This window comes from Pristis pectinata, chromosome 14, assembly GCF_009764475.1.
Source record: "Pristis pectinata isolate sPriPec2 chromosome 14, sPriPec2.1.pri, whole genome shotgun sequence".
Lineage (NCBI taxonomy): Eukaryota > Metazoa > Chordata > Chondrichthyes > Rhinopristiformes > Pristidae > Pristis > Pristis pectinata.
Window position 1 is genome coordinate 23,705,521 of NC_067418.1, and position 17,404 is coordinate 23,722,924.

The 17,404-nt window shown below is 41.2% G+C and overlaps 1 protein-coding gene across 1 annotated transcript; it reads right to left on the minus strand.

The window, feature by feature from the left end:
* Positions 1-13,938: 13,938 nt before the first annotated feature.
* On the minus strand, positions 13,939-16,794 carry rag1 (recombination activating 1). The gene has a single exon (XM_052029678.1). It carries the CDS (start codon positions 16,792-16,794, stop codon positions 13,939-13,941), a length of 2,856 nt encoding a protein of 951 aa, XP_051885638.1.
* Positions 16,795-17,404: the final 610 nt, after the last annotated feature.

Sequence of the window (17,404 nt, forward strand, 5' to 3'; positions counted from 1 at the left end):
AGTTGTAAGATTTATAACAGTAATTCCGCATGTGGAAAATTATAAACAATGCAACATTTTAAATGCTGACATCTCAGCTTTCTGATTTTTAGCTTATCTTAGGTTTATTACTGTGCAAAGATAAAAGAAATGCAGCAACCAGCAGACCAAAGCCAACACTGGATTAGCTTTTTATCATTTACTGATAACAATGTGTAAATTCTTTCTTGTTGAACATAAGTATAAATTATTTGATTTAACAAAAAGTACCATTTAATCAAATGTGACTACTAAACTGTAAATTGCAAAAGGTTCTCAGAATACAATATAACACAGTAAAACACATTAAAATGCAATTAAACCTATTGTGTAATGGGATCCAACATTTAAATGATGTGTGTAAAAATGGGAAGTATTTGTTGTTTGATCATAAACTATCTTGTAATGTTAGCTTTAGGGTTTCTTTGGTGTTATAACCTTGAATGCAATGTTTGATGCTCAAATGGATTTTTAAAGAAACTGATTGCAAATTTAATTTTGTTGCTCTGCTTGTTAAGACAATGATTATTAAATTTACTTCTGTGGTGCTAATGTAGTAAAGAAATAAAAATGATAATCATGCTTGAATTGAGACTTCTTGAGACCTGCACAATAAATTTCATTCATTGCAAGCTCTGATATATAGGATTCTATGGAGATTGTAAGGTAACATAAAGCCAAGAAAGCAGTGATCTGCAGGAATATGATGAATCTCAACATTTGTGTTCATTTCCATGCCCCATTTGTCTTGGAGATATGTCCTGAAGATTCTTTTCTAATAGTTTCCAGTTTTAAGATATCTTTATTTCTTTAAGATATCTTTATTAGTCACATGTACAGTACATGGAAACACACAGTGAAATACATCTTTTTGCATAGAGTGTTCTGGGGGCAGCCCGCAAGTGTCGCCACGCTTCCGGTGCCAACATAACATGGCCACAAATTCCTAACCCATATGTCTTTGGAATGTGGGAGGAAACCGGAACACCCGGAGGAGACCCACACAGATACAGGGAGAATGTACAAACTCCTTACAGATAGCGGACGGAAATGAACCCGGATCGCTGGCACTGTAATAGCATTGTGCTAACCGCTACACTACTGTGCCTGCCATGGTGTTACAATTTTTTAAATATTCTCTAGGCATTTTCACGTGCTTAGTATTGCCAGTCACAATACTGGCAAGCAGGTGCCATACCCCTACAATCCAATGTCATTCTTGCATAATACCAAACTCTGGTGCCAAATCCTAACTTGGACCAAGTCACATTCACCTACCACGTGCAATCGCTGATCTACTTTGGCTCGTGGTCCAGCAAACATTCAATTTTAAATTTCTGATCTTAGCTTCCAAATCTCTCCTTGGCTGCATCTCCCCTAATCCTGCAACCCCTCTACCCCTCCCCCCCCAACAATACAACATTCCAAAGATCCCCAAAGACTTTGTGCATTCTTAAAGTTCTTCCTTCATTGGCAGCCTTGCTTTTGAGATCTTGAATTCCCTCCATGACTTTTTCTGCCAATCTGTGGTCTCCCAACCAATTAGCCTTTGTTATTAGAAGCTTTTCTATGAAACAGTTTGGGACATTTAATTTAATTAATGTTGTTTGTCTTGTGGTTGAAAACAATTTCCTCTTATACAATCGTAACAAATATCTGAAATAATACAACACTATTAACATACCAGTCTTATTCCAAAAAAAACTGACACCAAGCCACAGAAAGAGATGTCAGGCAGGAAGACTAAAAGCTTGGTCAAAAAGCTAGGTCTTAACAAGCAACTTGAAGAAAGAGAGGGTATATAGAAATATATATTTATATAAAAGTAGGAGCAAGAGTTGGCCATTCAGTCAAGCCTGCTCTACCTTCAGTACAATCATGAGTGATTCATAGAATCATAGAATTGTACAGAACAGAAATGGGCCCTTCAGCCCAACACATCCATACCAACGTTTTTGCCCATCTACACTAATCCCATTTACCCAATTCTCTATCTCACTACCATATTCCTGCTCTTGCTCCATTCCTTTGATGCCTTTTGTGTCTAGAAATCTATCTGCCTTCTTCTTATACATATATACTCAGCAATGATATGTGTCGTAGCCTTCTGTGGAGGAAAATACCTCAGGTTCTCCAGCCTCTGAGTGAAGAAGTTTCCCATCTCAATCCTAAATCATTTATCAGGTATTTTGAGACTGTGACCCCTAGTTTCAGACCTCTTCCCTGAGCCATGGGAAGCATCCTCCCTGCATTCCATTTGTCAAGCCCTGTCAACGTCAATGAGATCTCCTCTCGTTCTTCTAAACTCTATTGAATGTAGACCTAATCGACCCAATTTTTCTTCATACAACAGTCCCACCATCCCAGGAATAAGTCTAGTGAACCTTTGCTATGCTCCCTCTATATCATTTCTTAGGTAAAGAGAAAAAAACTGTATGCAGTGCTCCAGGTGTTGTCTCACCAAGGCCCTGTACAATTGTAGCTAGATGTCCTTGTTCCTGTACACAAAACCTCAACGCCAGTGAAAGCCAACATACCACTTGTCTTCTTAACTACTTGCTACACCTGCATATTTGCTCTCAGTGACAGGTGTACAAGATCTACAGAACCCTGTGCACATCAAGACTTCCCAATCTATTTAACTAGTAATCTGCCTTTCTGTTTATCCTACCAAAGTGAATAACTTCACATTTTTCCATGTTATAATGCAGTGGTGCACACTTGCCATTCTCTAATCTATTGGAGCCATTCCATAATCTATAAAGATTTGGAAGGTGACAAGTAGACAACAATGAGAAGATGTGAAGAGGTTTAGGGAGTGAGTTCCAGAGCCACGAGACTTGGCAGATGAAGACATTCCAACATATTGGGGTGGGATTAATTCTGGGGATTTGCAAAAGCCCAGATATTTTGAAGCATTATAGTGGGGAAGGATTTGAGAGTAATGATGATTACTAATCATTAGATGATTACTAATGATGAATTTGGGCCCGATATCTTAGGAAGGATGTGCTGATGTTGGAGAGGGTTCAGAGGAGATTTACGAGGATGATTCCCGGAATGAAAGGACTTACATATGATGACCATTTGTCAGCTCTTGGACTGTACTCCCTGGAGTACAGAAGATTGAGAGGGGACTTCATAGAAACATTTAGAATGTTGAAAGGACTGGACAGAGTAGATGTGGCCAAGCTGTTTCCCTTGGTGGGTGAGTCCAGGACCAGAGAGCACAATGTTAGAATTAGAGGGTACAGGTTTAAAACAGAGATGAGGAGAAATTTCTTTAGCCAGATGGCAGTGAATTTATGGAATTCTTTGTCACGTACAGCAGCGGAGGCCCAATCATTGGAGGCACTTAAGGAGGAGATAGATAGGTATCTAATTAGTCAAAGTATCAAGGAATATGGGGATAAGGCCGGAAATTGCGGCTAGAAAGGAATAGTGTTTCTTTTCCTTTAGCTCATGGAGCAGACATTTCCCCCAATTTCTCATTTCTTTTTTCTTTTTCTTTTTCCCTTTCTTTTCTTTGGAGCAGACTCGATGGGCCGAATGGTCTAATTCTGCTCCCTTGTCTTGTGATTTTGTGATCTATGATCATTTTTAACTCGCGACATTCAATGAGCACAGACATAATGGACTAAGATGATCAAGATGCATTGCAATGGTCAAGTCATAAGAGAACTATGAATAAGGGTTTCAGCAGTAGAGCAACTGAGAGTGGGAAGCAGGGAAGTGGTCAGAAATTTGATTTGAATATAATTCCAGGAGAGGGATGGAGTCGGTAGTTAAAGAACAGAGCATAGAGAGGGGACCAAGCATTCAAACTTCCCAATATTTACTTAGAGGAAACTTCTGTACATGCACAATATATTGGACAAGCTTGGATCTAGAAGTCCAACAAAAATCTTGCAATTTAATGAACAGAAAATGTGTAGAAAAGCACAAAAGGTCCATTAAGTAACTGTCAACCATGCCATGTCAAGACAATCTTTAGCCCAAGGACCCAACGCCACCAGAGGCAAGAAAAGAGGAGGGATCATTATGGACAGAGACAATCAGCAAGTGCTGAAAGAAGAAATTTGAAGACCTCTTCAACCAAGGCTTTGCCTTTGATGTGAATGTCCTTGCCTCCATTCCACTGCAGGCCATTCATTACAACCTCAGTGTTATTTCAGCCTAACAAGAGGTTGAAGGGGTGAAAAATAACAAGCTCTGTGAGCAGATGAAAACCCTGTTGTGATAAAGTTCTGATAAATTGAAACACTAACTCTGTTTCTCTCCCTATAGATGCTGCCTGGTTGTTGAGTATTTCCAGCATTTTCTGTTCTTATTTCAAGGCCATAACAACTCAAGGCTGAGCTCCAAATTATTCACTGAAGTATACAAGATGATGGCTTTATAGTAAAGACTGGGAGATCAAGGTCCTACCCCAATCTGATCCCATCACACAAAACCAGCCCCAAAAGCCTCAAACAGACATAAGCCCAACAGCGTAGACATTGAACGAACATATCCTTGAAAACTGCACAGCTCCACACAGAGTTGTGACTGTGAACATTCTGTTTGTGGTTCTGACAACTTGCAGCAAATGCTTAGCGACACAGAAGTATTGCAAGCTGCCAGCTGTGCCTTAAGAATCTAATGCAATTGTAAAAGACTAAACTGATGCTTTTTAAAAAAAAGAGATGTACAATAGTTATTTTAACAACTTGTTTCTTTGTTTCAGTAAAAAGGATTTATTTTTTGCTATTGCTTTTGTTTTGTGAATCCTGTTGCACAAATGGAAAATACTGCTGAAAACACTGAGCTGGGTCAAGCACATCCAGAGAAAGAAATAGAGTAAACATTTTAGGCCAAAAAACTTCATCAGAACTGGGAAGGAGAGATAACAAGTTGATTTTAAGTTACAGATGGAAAGGGATAAATTGGACAAAGAAAATATCTCTGACAGGGAGAGGCCAGGGTTGCCATGCTGATGAGCTGTTGATGAAGTTATCAATTGATGGGTTATCAATAACTGTTAGGGGGAGAAAAACAAGCAAAGGAACATAAACACAATGAGATGCAGAACTTTAGGAAATGCCCAGTAAATCAAGCCATGAAAGTGGAGAGAGAAAACCTGAGTAAATATTACAGGTGGATGACCTACAGCAAAAGAGGCCAGTTTGAAACAGAGAAAGCAACGTACCTAAAGTTATTGAATTCAATGTTGTGTCTAGAAGACTGCGATGTGCATAAGCAGAAAATGAGGCGCGGTCCTCAAACTTACATTCATCCTCACTATGACAAAGCAGTCGGCCACTGACAGATAGGTCAGAGTGGGAGTGGATTGGAGAATTAAAATGACAGGCAAATGACACTCCCCTTCTCGTGGCATCTTCCCATGCAACTGCAGGCGATGGAATTCCTGTCATTTCACTTCTACCCTTCCCAACGTCCAGGGATCCAAACACTCCTTCCAGGCAACAATTCACTTGCACCTCCAATTTTGTGTGCAACATTTTTGCTCAAGTGTGAGCTGCCAAATCTGTTCTGAACCTAGCCTCAACAGGGTACGGTGGCTCGCAGTGATTAAACTGCCAGACCAGTAATTGCAGTGATGAAACTACCAGAGACCTGAGTTCAAATATCACCAAGGTAACTGTGAAATTTAAATTCAGATTAACAATCTGAAATCCAGAGGAAAATAAAGAGCAACTAATCTTAGTAATGATGACCATGGAAACTACTGGATTGTTGTAAAAACCCACTTCCAAGGGAGGAAATCTGCCATCCTTACCCAGTCTGGCTTACATGTAACTCTTAAATGCCCTCTGAAGTGGCTTAGTAAGTACTATTTGTACCATTATCTTTGCATTCGAGCAGGGAAAGAATGATACTGGCTAGATTATTGGTATTGATATTGGTTTATTATTATCACTTGTACCGAGGGACAGTGAAAAACTTGTCTTGCATTCCATTTGTACAGGTCAATTCATTACACAGTGCATTGAGGTAGTACAGGGTAAAACAATAACAGAATACAGAGTAAAGTGTCACAGCTACAGGGAACTGCATTGCAGGTAGATAATAAGGTGCAAGGTCACAACAAGGCAGATTGTGAGGTCAAGAGTCCATCTCATTGTACAAGGGAACCGTTCAATAGTCTTATCACAGTGGGATAGCTGTCCTTGAGCCTGGTGGTATGTGCCCTCAGGTTCCTGTATCTTCTGCCTGATGGGAGAGGGGAGAAGAGAGAATAACCTGGCTGGGTGGAGTCTTTGATTATGCTGGCTGCTTCACCAAGGCAGCAAGAGGTATACCTGATGTCAACCTGTGTACTAAATACAGATACAACAAATTCACGCCTAGCCTGGTCAGCGCTACAAAGTCCTGCTCGCAAACAGGTGGGAACTGGTGACTAGATTGGGAGACTATGTCAGACTAATCAAACAACTGCAGGACACATTTACAGACAGTGTGCCAGAACCCTCCCTCACAAGTTTTGGCTATGTCACATCCCACCAGCAGGACAGACTCGTCAGAGGTGGCAGGACAGGTGGGAGGGAATAGCCCTTGGAGTCCTCAACATCAGTTTCAGACCCCATGAAATCTCAAATTTGGTTTGGAAACTTCTTGCTGATTACTACCTACTGTCCTCACTCAGTATGATGAGTCAGCCCCCACCCCTACCCCTCCCCATATATTGAACAATACTTGGAAGAAGCAATACTTGGAAGCAGCAAGGGCACAAAATATTATCCAGGTGGGGGATTCCAATGGGCAACCCCAAGATCAAAGTCCCACCTTCACTGTTAGGACACCCCCTATCGTGCTATGCAGCACTACGAACATGCTAAACGAGATAGACTCAGTAGTCTGAGATAGTCAGCATGGCTTTGTGAGGGGCAGGTTATGCCTCACAAGCCTAATTGAGTTTTTTGAGGAGGTGACAAAACTTATAGATGAAGGTAAAGGGGTGGATGTGGAGTACATGGACTTTAGTAAATCCTTTGACAAGGTTCCTCACGGTAGGCTCATCCAGAAAGTCATGAGGCATGGAGACTTGGCTGCGTGGATTCGGAATTGGTTTGCCCACAGAAGGCAGACGTGATAGTAAATGGAGAATATTCTGCCTGGAGGTTGGTGACTAGTGGTGTTCTGCGGGGATCTGTTCTGGGACCCCTACTTATTGTGATTTTTATAAATGACTTGGATGAGGAAGTGGAGGGATGGGTTGGTAAGTTTGTGGATAACACGAAGGTTGGAGGGGTTGTGGATAGTGTAGAAGGTTGTCGTGGGTTACAACAGGATATAGACAGGATGCAAAGTTGTAGGGAGAATTGGCAGATGGAGTTCAGTCTGGAAAGGTGTGAAGTGATACACTTTGGAAGAACGAACATGAAGGCAGAGTACAAGGTTAATGGCAGGATTCTGAGCAGTGTGCAGGAACAGAGGGATCTTAGCATCCATGCAAGTTGATAGGGTGTTTAAGAAGGAGTATGGTGTGTTGGCCTTCACTAGTTGGGAGATTGAGTTCAAGAGCCGCGAGGTAATGTTGCAGCTCTATAAAACTCTGGTTAGATCACACTTATTGTGTTCAGTTCTGGTTACCTCATTAGAGGAAGGATGTGGAAGCTTTAGAGAGGGAGCAGGGGAGATTTACTAGGATGCTGCCTGGATTAGAGAACATGTCTTATGAGGAAAGGCTGAGTGAACTAGGGCTTTTCTCTTTGGAGCGATACAAGATGAGAGACGACTTGATAGAGGTGTATAAGATTATGAGGGGCATAGATAGAGTGGACAGCCAGAACCTTTTCCCCAGGGATGTAATAGTAAATACCAGAGGACATCCAGTTAAGGTCAGAGGAGGAATGTTCAGGCAGAGATATCAGAGATAGGTTCTTTACACAGAGAGTGCCTGGAACACACTGCCAGAGGTGGTTGTAGAGGCTGATACAATAGGGACATTTAAAAGGCTCTTAGACAGGCACATGGAAGTAAGAAAAATGGAGGGTTATGGGCTGTGCAGGAGGGAAGGGTTAGGTTGATCATGAAGGAGGTGTTCATATAGTTTGGTACATCATCATGGGCCAAAGGGCCCTTACTGTGCTGTACTGTTCTATGTCCTATGTTCTAGGTCTGGCAGCTCAGAAGTGGGCATCACGTGGTGCAGTGGACCATCAGCAGCAGCAGAAATGTACATCAACACAGTTTTTAGCATTATGGCCTGGCAGATCCCTCACTCTACCATTACTATTAAGCCAGCGGATCAACCCTGGTTCAGTGAGAAGTGCTGAGAGCATGCCACGAGCAGCACCAGGCAAACCCAGAAACGATGAGGTGCCAGCCTAATGATATTGAAAGCATTTGATTAAGTGTGGCATCAGGGAACCCTGATAAAAATGGTCAGTGGGCATCACAGGAAAAACAATCCAGTGGTTGAAGTCATATCTTCCATGAAGGTGGTTGTCACTGTTGGAGGTCATTCAACCCAGCCCCAGCACAACCAGCATACAATGGACAAAGCTGAGCAATCTCACAACCAATGGATGAGATCAAAGCTCTGCAATCCAACACATCTAGTCCATTCAACAGCTGACTGGAGAAGGAGACTCCAAAAACATCCACATCTTCAACAATGGCATGACCCAGCATGTACTAAAGGAAAGGTTGCAACGAGAAAAAGGTTGCAAAAAGAAAAATCACAATGAAATTCAGCGAGTGGTGTTGAAGAGATGATTGATCTTGCCTTCCTCCTGAGATCCCCACCTGAAGCCAGTCTCCAGAAATGGCTGAGAGCACCAGATACAGCAAAGGCTATGGGACCAGTCAACATCCCAGCTGTAATACTGAAGACCTATGCTTCAAAAGTAGCTGTATCTCTGGATAAGCTGTTCCAGTACAGTTACAACACTGGCATCTATGCAGCAATGTGAAAAATTGTCAAGGTATTTCTCTGGTCACAAAAATCCAACCCAGCTAATTATCACCCAGATAGCCTGCACTCAGTCATCATAAATGTGATGAAAACTGTCATCAAGAGTGCTGTCAAGTCCACTTATTCACCAGCAACCTATCAACCGATACCCAGTTTGGGTCCTGCCAAGACCATTCAGTTCCAGACCTCATTACAACCTTGGTCCAAACATGGGCCAAGCTGCTGAATTCCAGACGCAAGCTGAGCGACTGCCCTTACTTTAAAGGCAGCATTTAACAGAGTGTAGCCTCAAGAATACCTGGTAAAAATGAAGTCACTGGGCACTGGGGTAAAACACTCATGTGGTTGGAGATATACCTCACATAAAGAAAAATGGTTGTAGTTTGGTGGTTGTAGGTCAGCCCAACTCAGGACATCTCTGCAGCAGTTCATCAGGGCAGTTCCTAGGTTCAACCATCTTCATCTGCTTCATCGGTAACCTTCAGAAGTGGGGACGTTCCTGATGATTTCACAATTCACAACTCCTCAACACACGAGGTAATCTATAACTGTATGCAGCAAACCCAGACAATATTTAGGATATGTGGCAAGTAACATTCACACCATAAAAGGGCCAGGCACTGACCATCTCCCACAAGAGAGAGTCTAACTACCCACCGTTGACATTTAATGGCATTACCATCACCAGGTCTCTCACCATCAATACACTGAGGGTCACCATTAATCAGAAACTAAACTGAACCAGCAACATAAGTACTGTGTCTACAAGAGCAAGTCAGAGGCTGGATACCCTGTGGCAAGTGGCTCACCTCCTGGCACTAAAGCAGCTTTCCACCATCAACAAGGCACATGTCAGGAGTGTGATGGAACACTCTCCACATGCCTGGATCAGTGCAGCACCAACAGCTCTCAAGAAGATCAACACCATCAGGATAAAGTGGCCCATTTGATTGGCACCCCATTGGCCACACTAAACATTTGTTCCCTCCACCACTGGCACTGTGACTGCTGTGTTCCATTTACAAAATGCACTGCTCTGCAGTCACTCAGCCAGGCTACTCCAACAGCACCTCATAACTGTCATATCCACCACCAACAAGGCCAAGGGAGCAGGTTCAAGGGTACACCACCACTTGTAGGTTCCCCTCCAAATCACACCCCAACCTGATTTGGAAATACATCACCAGTCCTTCATTGTTGCTGGATGTAAATCCTGGAAGTTTTTAATTCACAGGTTGATGAATCTTTGCAATTCTCTGCACAAGGGGACTACGGAAGTTCAGTCTGAGAATATTTAATACAGAAATCAATACAATTTTAGATGTTAAGAGAATCAAGGTGCTTGAAGTCAGTGCGGGAAAGAAACACTGAGGTACAGGATCAGACACGATCTCATTAAATGGAGTGGGCATGAGAGTCTAGAAGAGCCTAGTCCTGCTTTTATTTCTTATCTTCTAACATCCTACCCTCAATAGAATGGTGTCATTGGTGTGCAGATGAGACTTTGCCTCTACAAGAACTGTATGGTGGTCACTTCTAAAAGATGTCATGGGCAGACCTAACTGTAACATGTAGATTGGTGAGGATGAGGTCAATTAGGTTTATCCCTCATGTTGGTTCATTGACCACCTGTCACAGACCTATGATAGGCCCAGTCTGGCAGCTGTGTCCTGCAGGATTCAGCTAATTCAGTCCATAGTGGTCCTACCAAACCACTCTTGGTGGTGGTCATTGAAGTTCCCTGTTCAGAATACATTCTGTGTCTTTGTTGTTCAGTGTTTCTTCAATATGGAGAAACATCAAAAGCTAAGGGAGTTATGGTTGGTGGTAATCAACTGGAGGTTTCCTTGGCAGTGTTTGACCTGATCCCATGAAACCTCATGGAGTCCAGAAGCAATGTTGAAGATTTCCAAGAGCTTTCATCCTCGATTGTATACCACTCTGCCACCATCTCTGGTGGATCAGTCTGCTATGGAACAGGGATTATTACTGAGAACCTGGGGACATTGGCTAAAAGGTATTAGTATGATACATCAGTAGGACTAGATTAGGATTTTGTTGACCAGTCTATTGGATAGCTCTTCCAATTTAGACTCCAAACCCTGGGTGATTGTGAGGAGGACTTCTGAGGAGAACTGGGTGGAGGCAACTGCTCTGTCCAAATCTGGCGCCTTGGTCAGTTAGTTCTGGTTTATTCTTATGTCTTTCCAGGCCATTCCAGAGGGTAGATAAGACATGTAGACTAGTTATTAGGGAACCAGATGTGTTTTTATAACAATCTGATAGCTTTATGTTTATCATTATTGAGGCTAGCCTTTTTTTTAATCCAGGTGTCCGAATTACAAGACCAGTAATTTAACCACACACTCCCAATCCTAACAGCAGAATTTGGCATCAAAGGAACAAAGGGCTAGAACATGCATCCTTCATATTCCTCTAGTAAGAATGCTCCTCCAGTGCCACTGGGCACAAAAGTTGAGAGTTTGCACGCATGTTTTTTGAACATTCATTTTAAGCACCACTTAAAGTGTTGAACAGCCTAAGCTGTGGTGCTTAAAGTGAATGCTCAAAAAACATGCATGCAAACTCTCAACTTTTATGCCCAGCGGCATTGAAGGAGTGTTCTTACTAGAGTCACAGAAAACTCACTGCCCCATTTAAAGCTCCTCATGTCCCCTACCTCAGCCTTGTGATTGTCTTCTTTTCCCAATTTGGGTATTGGATCCAACCAACATCTTGCTGTCAGAAACAGTAAGCAGCAGTAGGGGTCTTGAACAGCAATTGCAGGTCGCAAGTAGCAGTTAAGTGAGGCCCAAAGCAAATTCTGTTCAGGATGTGACAAATAGGCCCTCAGCCAATTCCAGTAGTCCGATGTAAAGACTTCACACTGGTTTTAGAAGTCAAATTTCTCAGTCATGAAGCATCACCTGAATCATAGTAATGCTGAATAACTGAAAGGCACTGTAAGTTACAAATTACTCATAACCAACAGTTTGAAAGCTTGAAATCTTTATTTTTTTTAGAAAAAGGCAGAGCAAATTTTGACAAAATATATTTTCAATACACAGTATCTTCAAACTGCATCCCAAGGCACATACACCACAACACCCACCCCAACTGCAAAATTCTGCAAAATTATGATCCTTGACTTGAGGCATTTACTCTTTTTCTCTCTCCACAGATACTGCCTGACCTGCTGAGTACTTTAAGAACTTTTTGTTTTTTATGAGCTGCTTAACATTTTGTATGACCTTTAAGTAAATAGGTGTTGTGATTAAACACAGATCTAAATTTACATTCCAAACTGATTTTGACCTGGCTTATTGAAAGCACTGAAATCTGTTTAATTTCAAAATTTGCTTTGTATACAAGCAAAATACTGAAATAGAGTTGATTAAATAAAACTGCAGACTGCATTGCAATTGCATCTAATCCCTGTGACTCTTATGAGCAGTGTAATATTAGAAATTAACAATTCAACAAAACCGATTTAAATTCTATATATGTCTAAAAAAGAGCAACAGACAAGCTGCTGGAGAAACTCAGCAGATCGAGCAGTATCTACAAGGGGAAAGGAATTGTTGACATTTCGAGTCTAAAACCTGCATTGCGTCTCCATACATCTGACAAAGGTTATCAATGCATGATTATCCATTACTTTAACAAAATAAAGTATTAAATTCATCATAAAATACTAACCATCTTAAAAGAACCCAAGTACATTGCCCATTACCAAAACACTTTTCAGTTAAGCACAATTTAAATCTGTATTATCCTCATACAATAAAGGAAATTTGGCATTTCCTTAATCACATTTTTGATGTTAGGAAATAAATCACACCTGGCCAAATTTTTATTAGCTCCTTCCTAAATCTCCCATAAAGCCAGTGGTATATTTTGCTTGCTGTTTATTGTGTCTGTAGAAAACTATTACTACAAGTACAGCTCAGCTTTCAAAAAATGATTTAACGATAGATGCTAATTATCACTTTAAAAGAAAAGTGTCTATGTAGAGGCAAAAATAAGGTTGCAATGCAACAGCTATATAAAATATGAGATAAACTACAAAACTTAAATTTTATATCTATAAAAACCACTAGCAGATCTCCTATGAAGTTGCTCAAACAATAAAGCAAAATATTCCAAGTGTGGTATCAGAAGTTGACAGCAAAACTGTATAAAAGAACTAAGGGAATCAAACATGTTGCTGCCTATTTTGGGGCTCAGACTCAGCACCATGGAGACAGCACATATTGAAGCAAGAGGCCTGGGTGTTGGAAGAACTCACTTCTCAAGGCTGAGCTGGAGGACTGTGAAGAGCTCTCAGTAATGCCTATGCTTTCACAGACAGCTCTCCTGATGGGAAGCATCAATTTGAGCCACTGTATAAGCTGCAGTCATCACTAGCTGCATTTTATCTTCCATTTTCATTGCAAAAAAAAACCATGAAGTCTATAATTAGGCAAATACAACTTTTGTCAAAGAAATCAAGAGCACTAGATAAGAATTCAAAAAAGCATAGCAATACATCACCATCGACTTTGTGGTGTCAATCAATTAGCACTGAGAATCAACATCATTTTCCTCCCAACAATCTACATGCCCTGTTGATTTTGAAAGGTTTTCATTTAGCATTTAGAAAATAAAACATACTCCTTCATTGAAAAATGCCCTCACCTTGCCCAATTTTCTTTCACATCTAAGCAGAGAATCAAACAAATGTTCCTGTTTTCTGTGATTACCTAACAAAATGCAAACAATACAGAAAGATTCACTGATTTGTAATCACTTTCTGCTTTGGCTACAGCTGACACACCTGCTTATCTACTGATTTTGTCCATCATACACTGACCATATTCTCTTAATAACACCATTGGGACTTCTTCATCAACACCAACTCTGTTTCCCAGACTTGGCCATGATAAGCCCCCACAGTACAGACTGTTCAGTCTCCTGTGGTTAAAAAAGCTTAGAACCAACTTCAGCTCCAGGAAGTCAATTTAAAAATAAAGGGAATCATCATCTATTGAATTTATTGGATTATTTTGGCTGATTAATTCAGCTGGTACAAATGGATCTGCAGCATTTTCCAATGTATTGTGCATTTCCATGAATCTCTGTAAATATTTTGAAGTATACAACCAGTGGTGCTTCAAAATATCTTCCAACTCATAGCTCTTGGACTGCCTTGCATTCATTTTTCTGAAACGCCGAAAGAGTTTGTTGCCTGATTCATTCCCTTCACTTGCCCATGCCCCTATGGAGCCATCTCTTTCAATGATTTCAGGGACGTGAGCCAAAGTCTTATGAAGGTAGTTGGTGATCTTCCCATCATATCTGTACTTGAACTCTGTATGAAGCAGTTCTGCAAATCTCTGGGAATTAAAGCTATACTGGCAAAGAAGATCCGGGCATTCTCTGACTGGGAATGTGGATCGCCACACAGGTTTCATAAGAATGTAAAGATGCATCAGCTCCCTGAGAATCTCTTGTCTTTCTTCAGAGGGAATCAATTCACACACGGCTTCCACAGTCTCTTTAGTCATTAGTTTCCTTGCAAAGTTTCCATTCATCCTCATGATGGGTTTCAGGTTCATCTTCTTCCTTAGGTGTTTATCGAGCATTACTTGCCACCTTTTCCTTTCCTCCTTAGATGGATTGGTATTTTTATGCATCTCCCCAATCTCATCCTGGAACAGCTTGTAGAACTCTGTTGCATTCCCAATGTCACAATGCAAAGCATCTATGGAGGGCTGTGTTTCAATAAATGGTTTTGCTGAAACCCCCTTCACTCTGTCACGTAACTCTTCAGCTGTCTCATGATATGGATTTGTGCGCCAAACTTCATAGCGCTCTAAGTTCTCTTCATGGCTCCTTGTTATGGAATGAAGGATCAAATTTTGTGAAGCCTCACTTCGAGTGGCATCGCATAACGTACACACGTACATGGAGCCTGAGGCTTCAAGGCCTTCAACTTCACGGACCAGCTTCTCGTCATATCCTGTGCCTCTAAAGATAAACTGAAATGATCTAGGCAAATCTCCAATTTCAAGGATTAAGTCGCTGGTTTTCATTGCTTCCCTTTCTGTGACTAGTGGACCCAATATTGCCGTCAAGGTCTCATGGTCAGATTCATCTGCCAGCATTAGGCAAAGTGGCTTGCAGCACAACTCAGAATTTGGCTTTAGCTCTTCAAATACTTGCACCTTCTCATTATTTTCATTCATCACACTTATAGTCATGATTGTGAAAGAATACCTCACTGCCTTTTCTGGAACTGAAGGACCACATCCATGTTTTTCACTAACATCCCCCATTCCATCACAGGATTCTTTGATTACGACGGTAAATGGTCCACCCAAACACTCATCTATATTTTGGCGTTTTAAACCTTCCAAAATATTATCCTCAAGATCCTTCACTGCCGAAACAATTGCCACATCGTACCTAAATCGTCTCGAAATTGTTTCCATTGGGTAATCGTCAACACATTGTGTCCAACCACATATGCCATCTATTATTCCCACCTCAGTGTTGGTAGGGACATTTGCTAGAGGAGGTTCCCATTCAAATGAATAATAACCCGGCAACAACATTTTCTCTATGTTTCGGAGTGCATGCAGTGGTTGGAAGATTTGCTTCCCAGTTGCTGCTTTGACCGTCTTATACATTTTATGATACTGACTGCAACTTAGAAATGTACTAACCCTAATAGCAAGACAGACTGCTGGCTTCAGCCCTGATCCTCGTCCTTGCATGAGAGCTTCCAGTTCATCTGCTTGTCTATGCTCATTTCCAGCTCTCAATGCCAGCAAAAACAGAGTGAGGCACACCGACTTCACATCACCACCTTCCTCCTTGTCTGCAAAAGCCTTCACCTGAAGTTTGAGATCTCGGAGACGATGTTTCTGAGCCCTGCGAGTTAGAGAGAGTAAATGTTGCCTAGGCCGACCACCCTTGTTTATTGATGAGTAAGCATGCAACCTTCTTTTTCCTTTGTGATTCTGGGTGTGGTTGGGATATTCACCGAGTCTCACGTCCTCTCCACAGTCTGCCACAGGGCATTTTAGAACTAATGAACTGAGAACACTTACGAATGATTTCACCGGGCTTTTGAACTCTGCAGGATCACATGGAAATCTACAAACTGGACAATATTTTCCAAGCACTGCAGTACATTTGAGAATGCATGTTCTGCAGAAAAGATGCTTGCATGGTGATTGCAAAGGGTCATCCAGTAAGTGCTCACAGACTTGGCATGACACTGACTGAATAAAGTTATTGGGATAATCAAGCACAAGGAGTTTTGAATTGAGATGGATCTTCTTGCAGTTAACAATCTTTTTAGCCAATAAAATACTTGTTGAGTTTCTTTGATCTTTTCTTTTAATAATTCTTGATCTGATTGGTACTTCAACCGCTATTTTGAGCTTCTTTGTGATTGGTGGACTTCGTTTAAGAACTTTTCGTTTGCGCGTCCCACTTGCAAAGTTGCAAACGTTGCAAATATTAGAGTGTGGTTTCCACTGAACTATTGTGCTGATGGGAAAGAATGCATCTTCATTGGTTGTGTTGTTGATTGTCTGAATGACAATCCGCCAACAGTTATAGCAAAAGTGGGTGGGATGTCTGGCTTCTGAATCTGTGCTGACATCTATATTAAATGTGTTGTGGATGAGTTCTGGCCAAAAACTGTTTCCGTATCCCATTTCCTTAAGAACCTCTTGTGTGACATCATCAACAGGACCACTGACTGGGTATTTCATGTCATAACTGTTGGTATTAAAGGAAATTCCACAAATGCGGCAGAGGTTTTGTAATCTTAACACATGATCTTCCAAAGATTTTGTTTCCATTTGCCTATAGTCATAGAACTTGGCTTTTGGTGGGCTGACCTCTAAAGGCATTTGTTCCGGGGACTTATCTTCCAAAGTCTTCTTGTCCAAGGGCAAAGTTTCCAAAGACATAGTTCCCAGTGGCTTGATTTGAGGAGGTGACTTTTGCCACATTAGACCATGAACTGGCAGAATAGCCTGTGACTCAGAAGTCTTTTCCATTGAAACCTTGGCTTCCTCTTGGATATTTATTGCTGGACTAGCTTCTGAATTCCTGAAATACTCAGGTATTATTTGCAAAGGTATCTCCATTTCCATTAGGAAGTGATATCTAGTAGAGACATAAAAGTGATTATTGATTAAAACAGGATCACTGTTCATGCATTTAATTTTAAACAGCCTGCTTTAATTCAATTTTAATGTTAAATACCTACATTCTAATTCCAATCCTAACATTCTGCTTTTAATTCCAAATGGTATAAAGGTATTCATATCTAATCAAATATGAGGAAGTTAAATATAACTTAATTTACATGGCAGAAATTTGCAGAGTTAAGTAAGCCACTGTTTCACACTGTTAAGTAAGGTGTGAAACAGCCTCTTCCACTCTATCTCCCATGAGTAGGTTATG

What these genes read in the sequence shown, in the direction of transcription:
- rag1 (XM_052029678.1), bottom strand. Translation starts at nt 16,794, where the DNA reads ATGGAAACAAAATCTTTGGAAGATCATGTGTTAAGATTACAAAACCTC.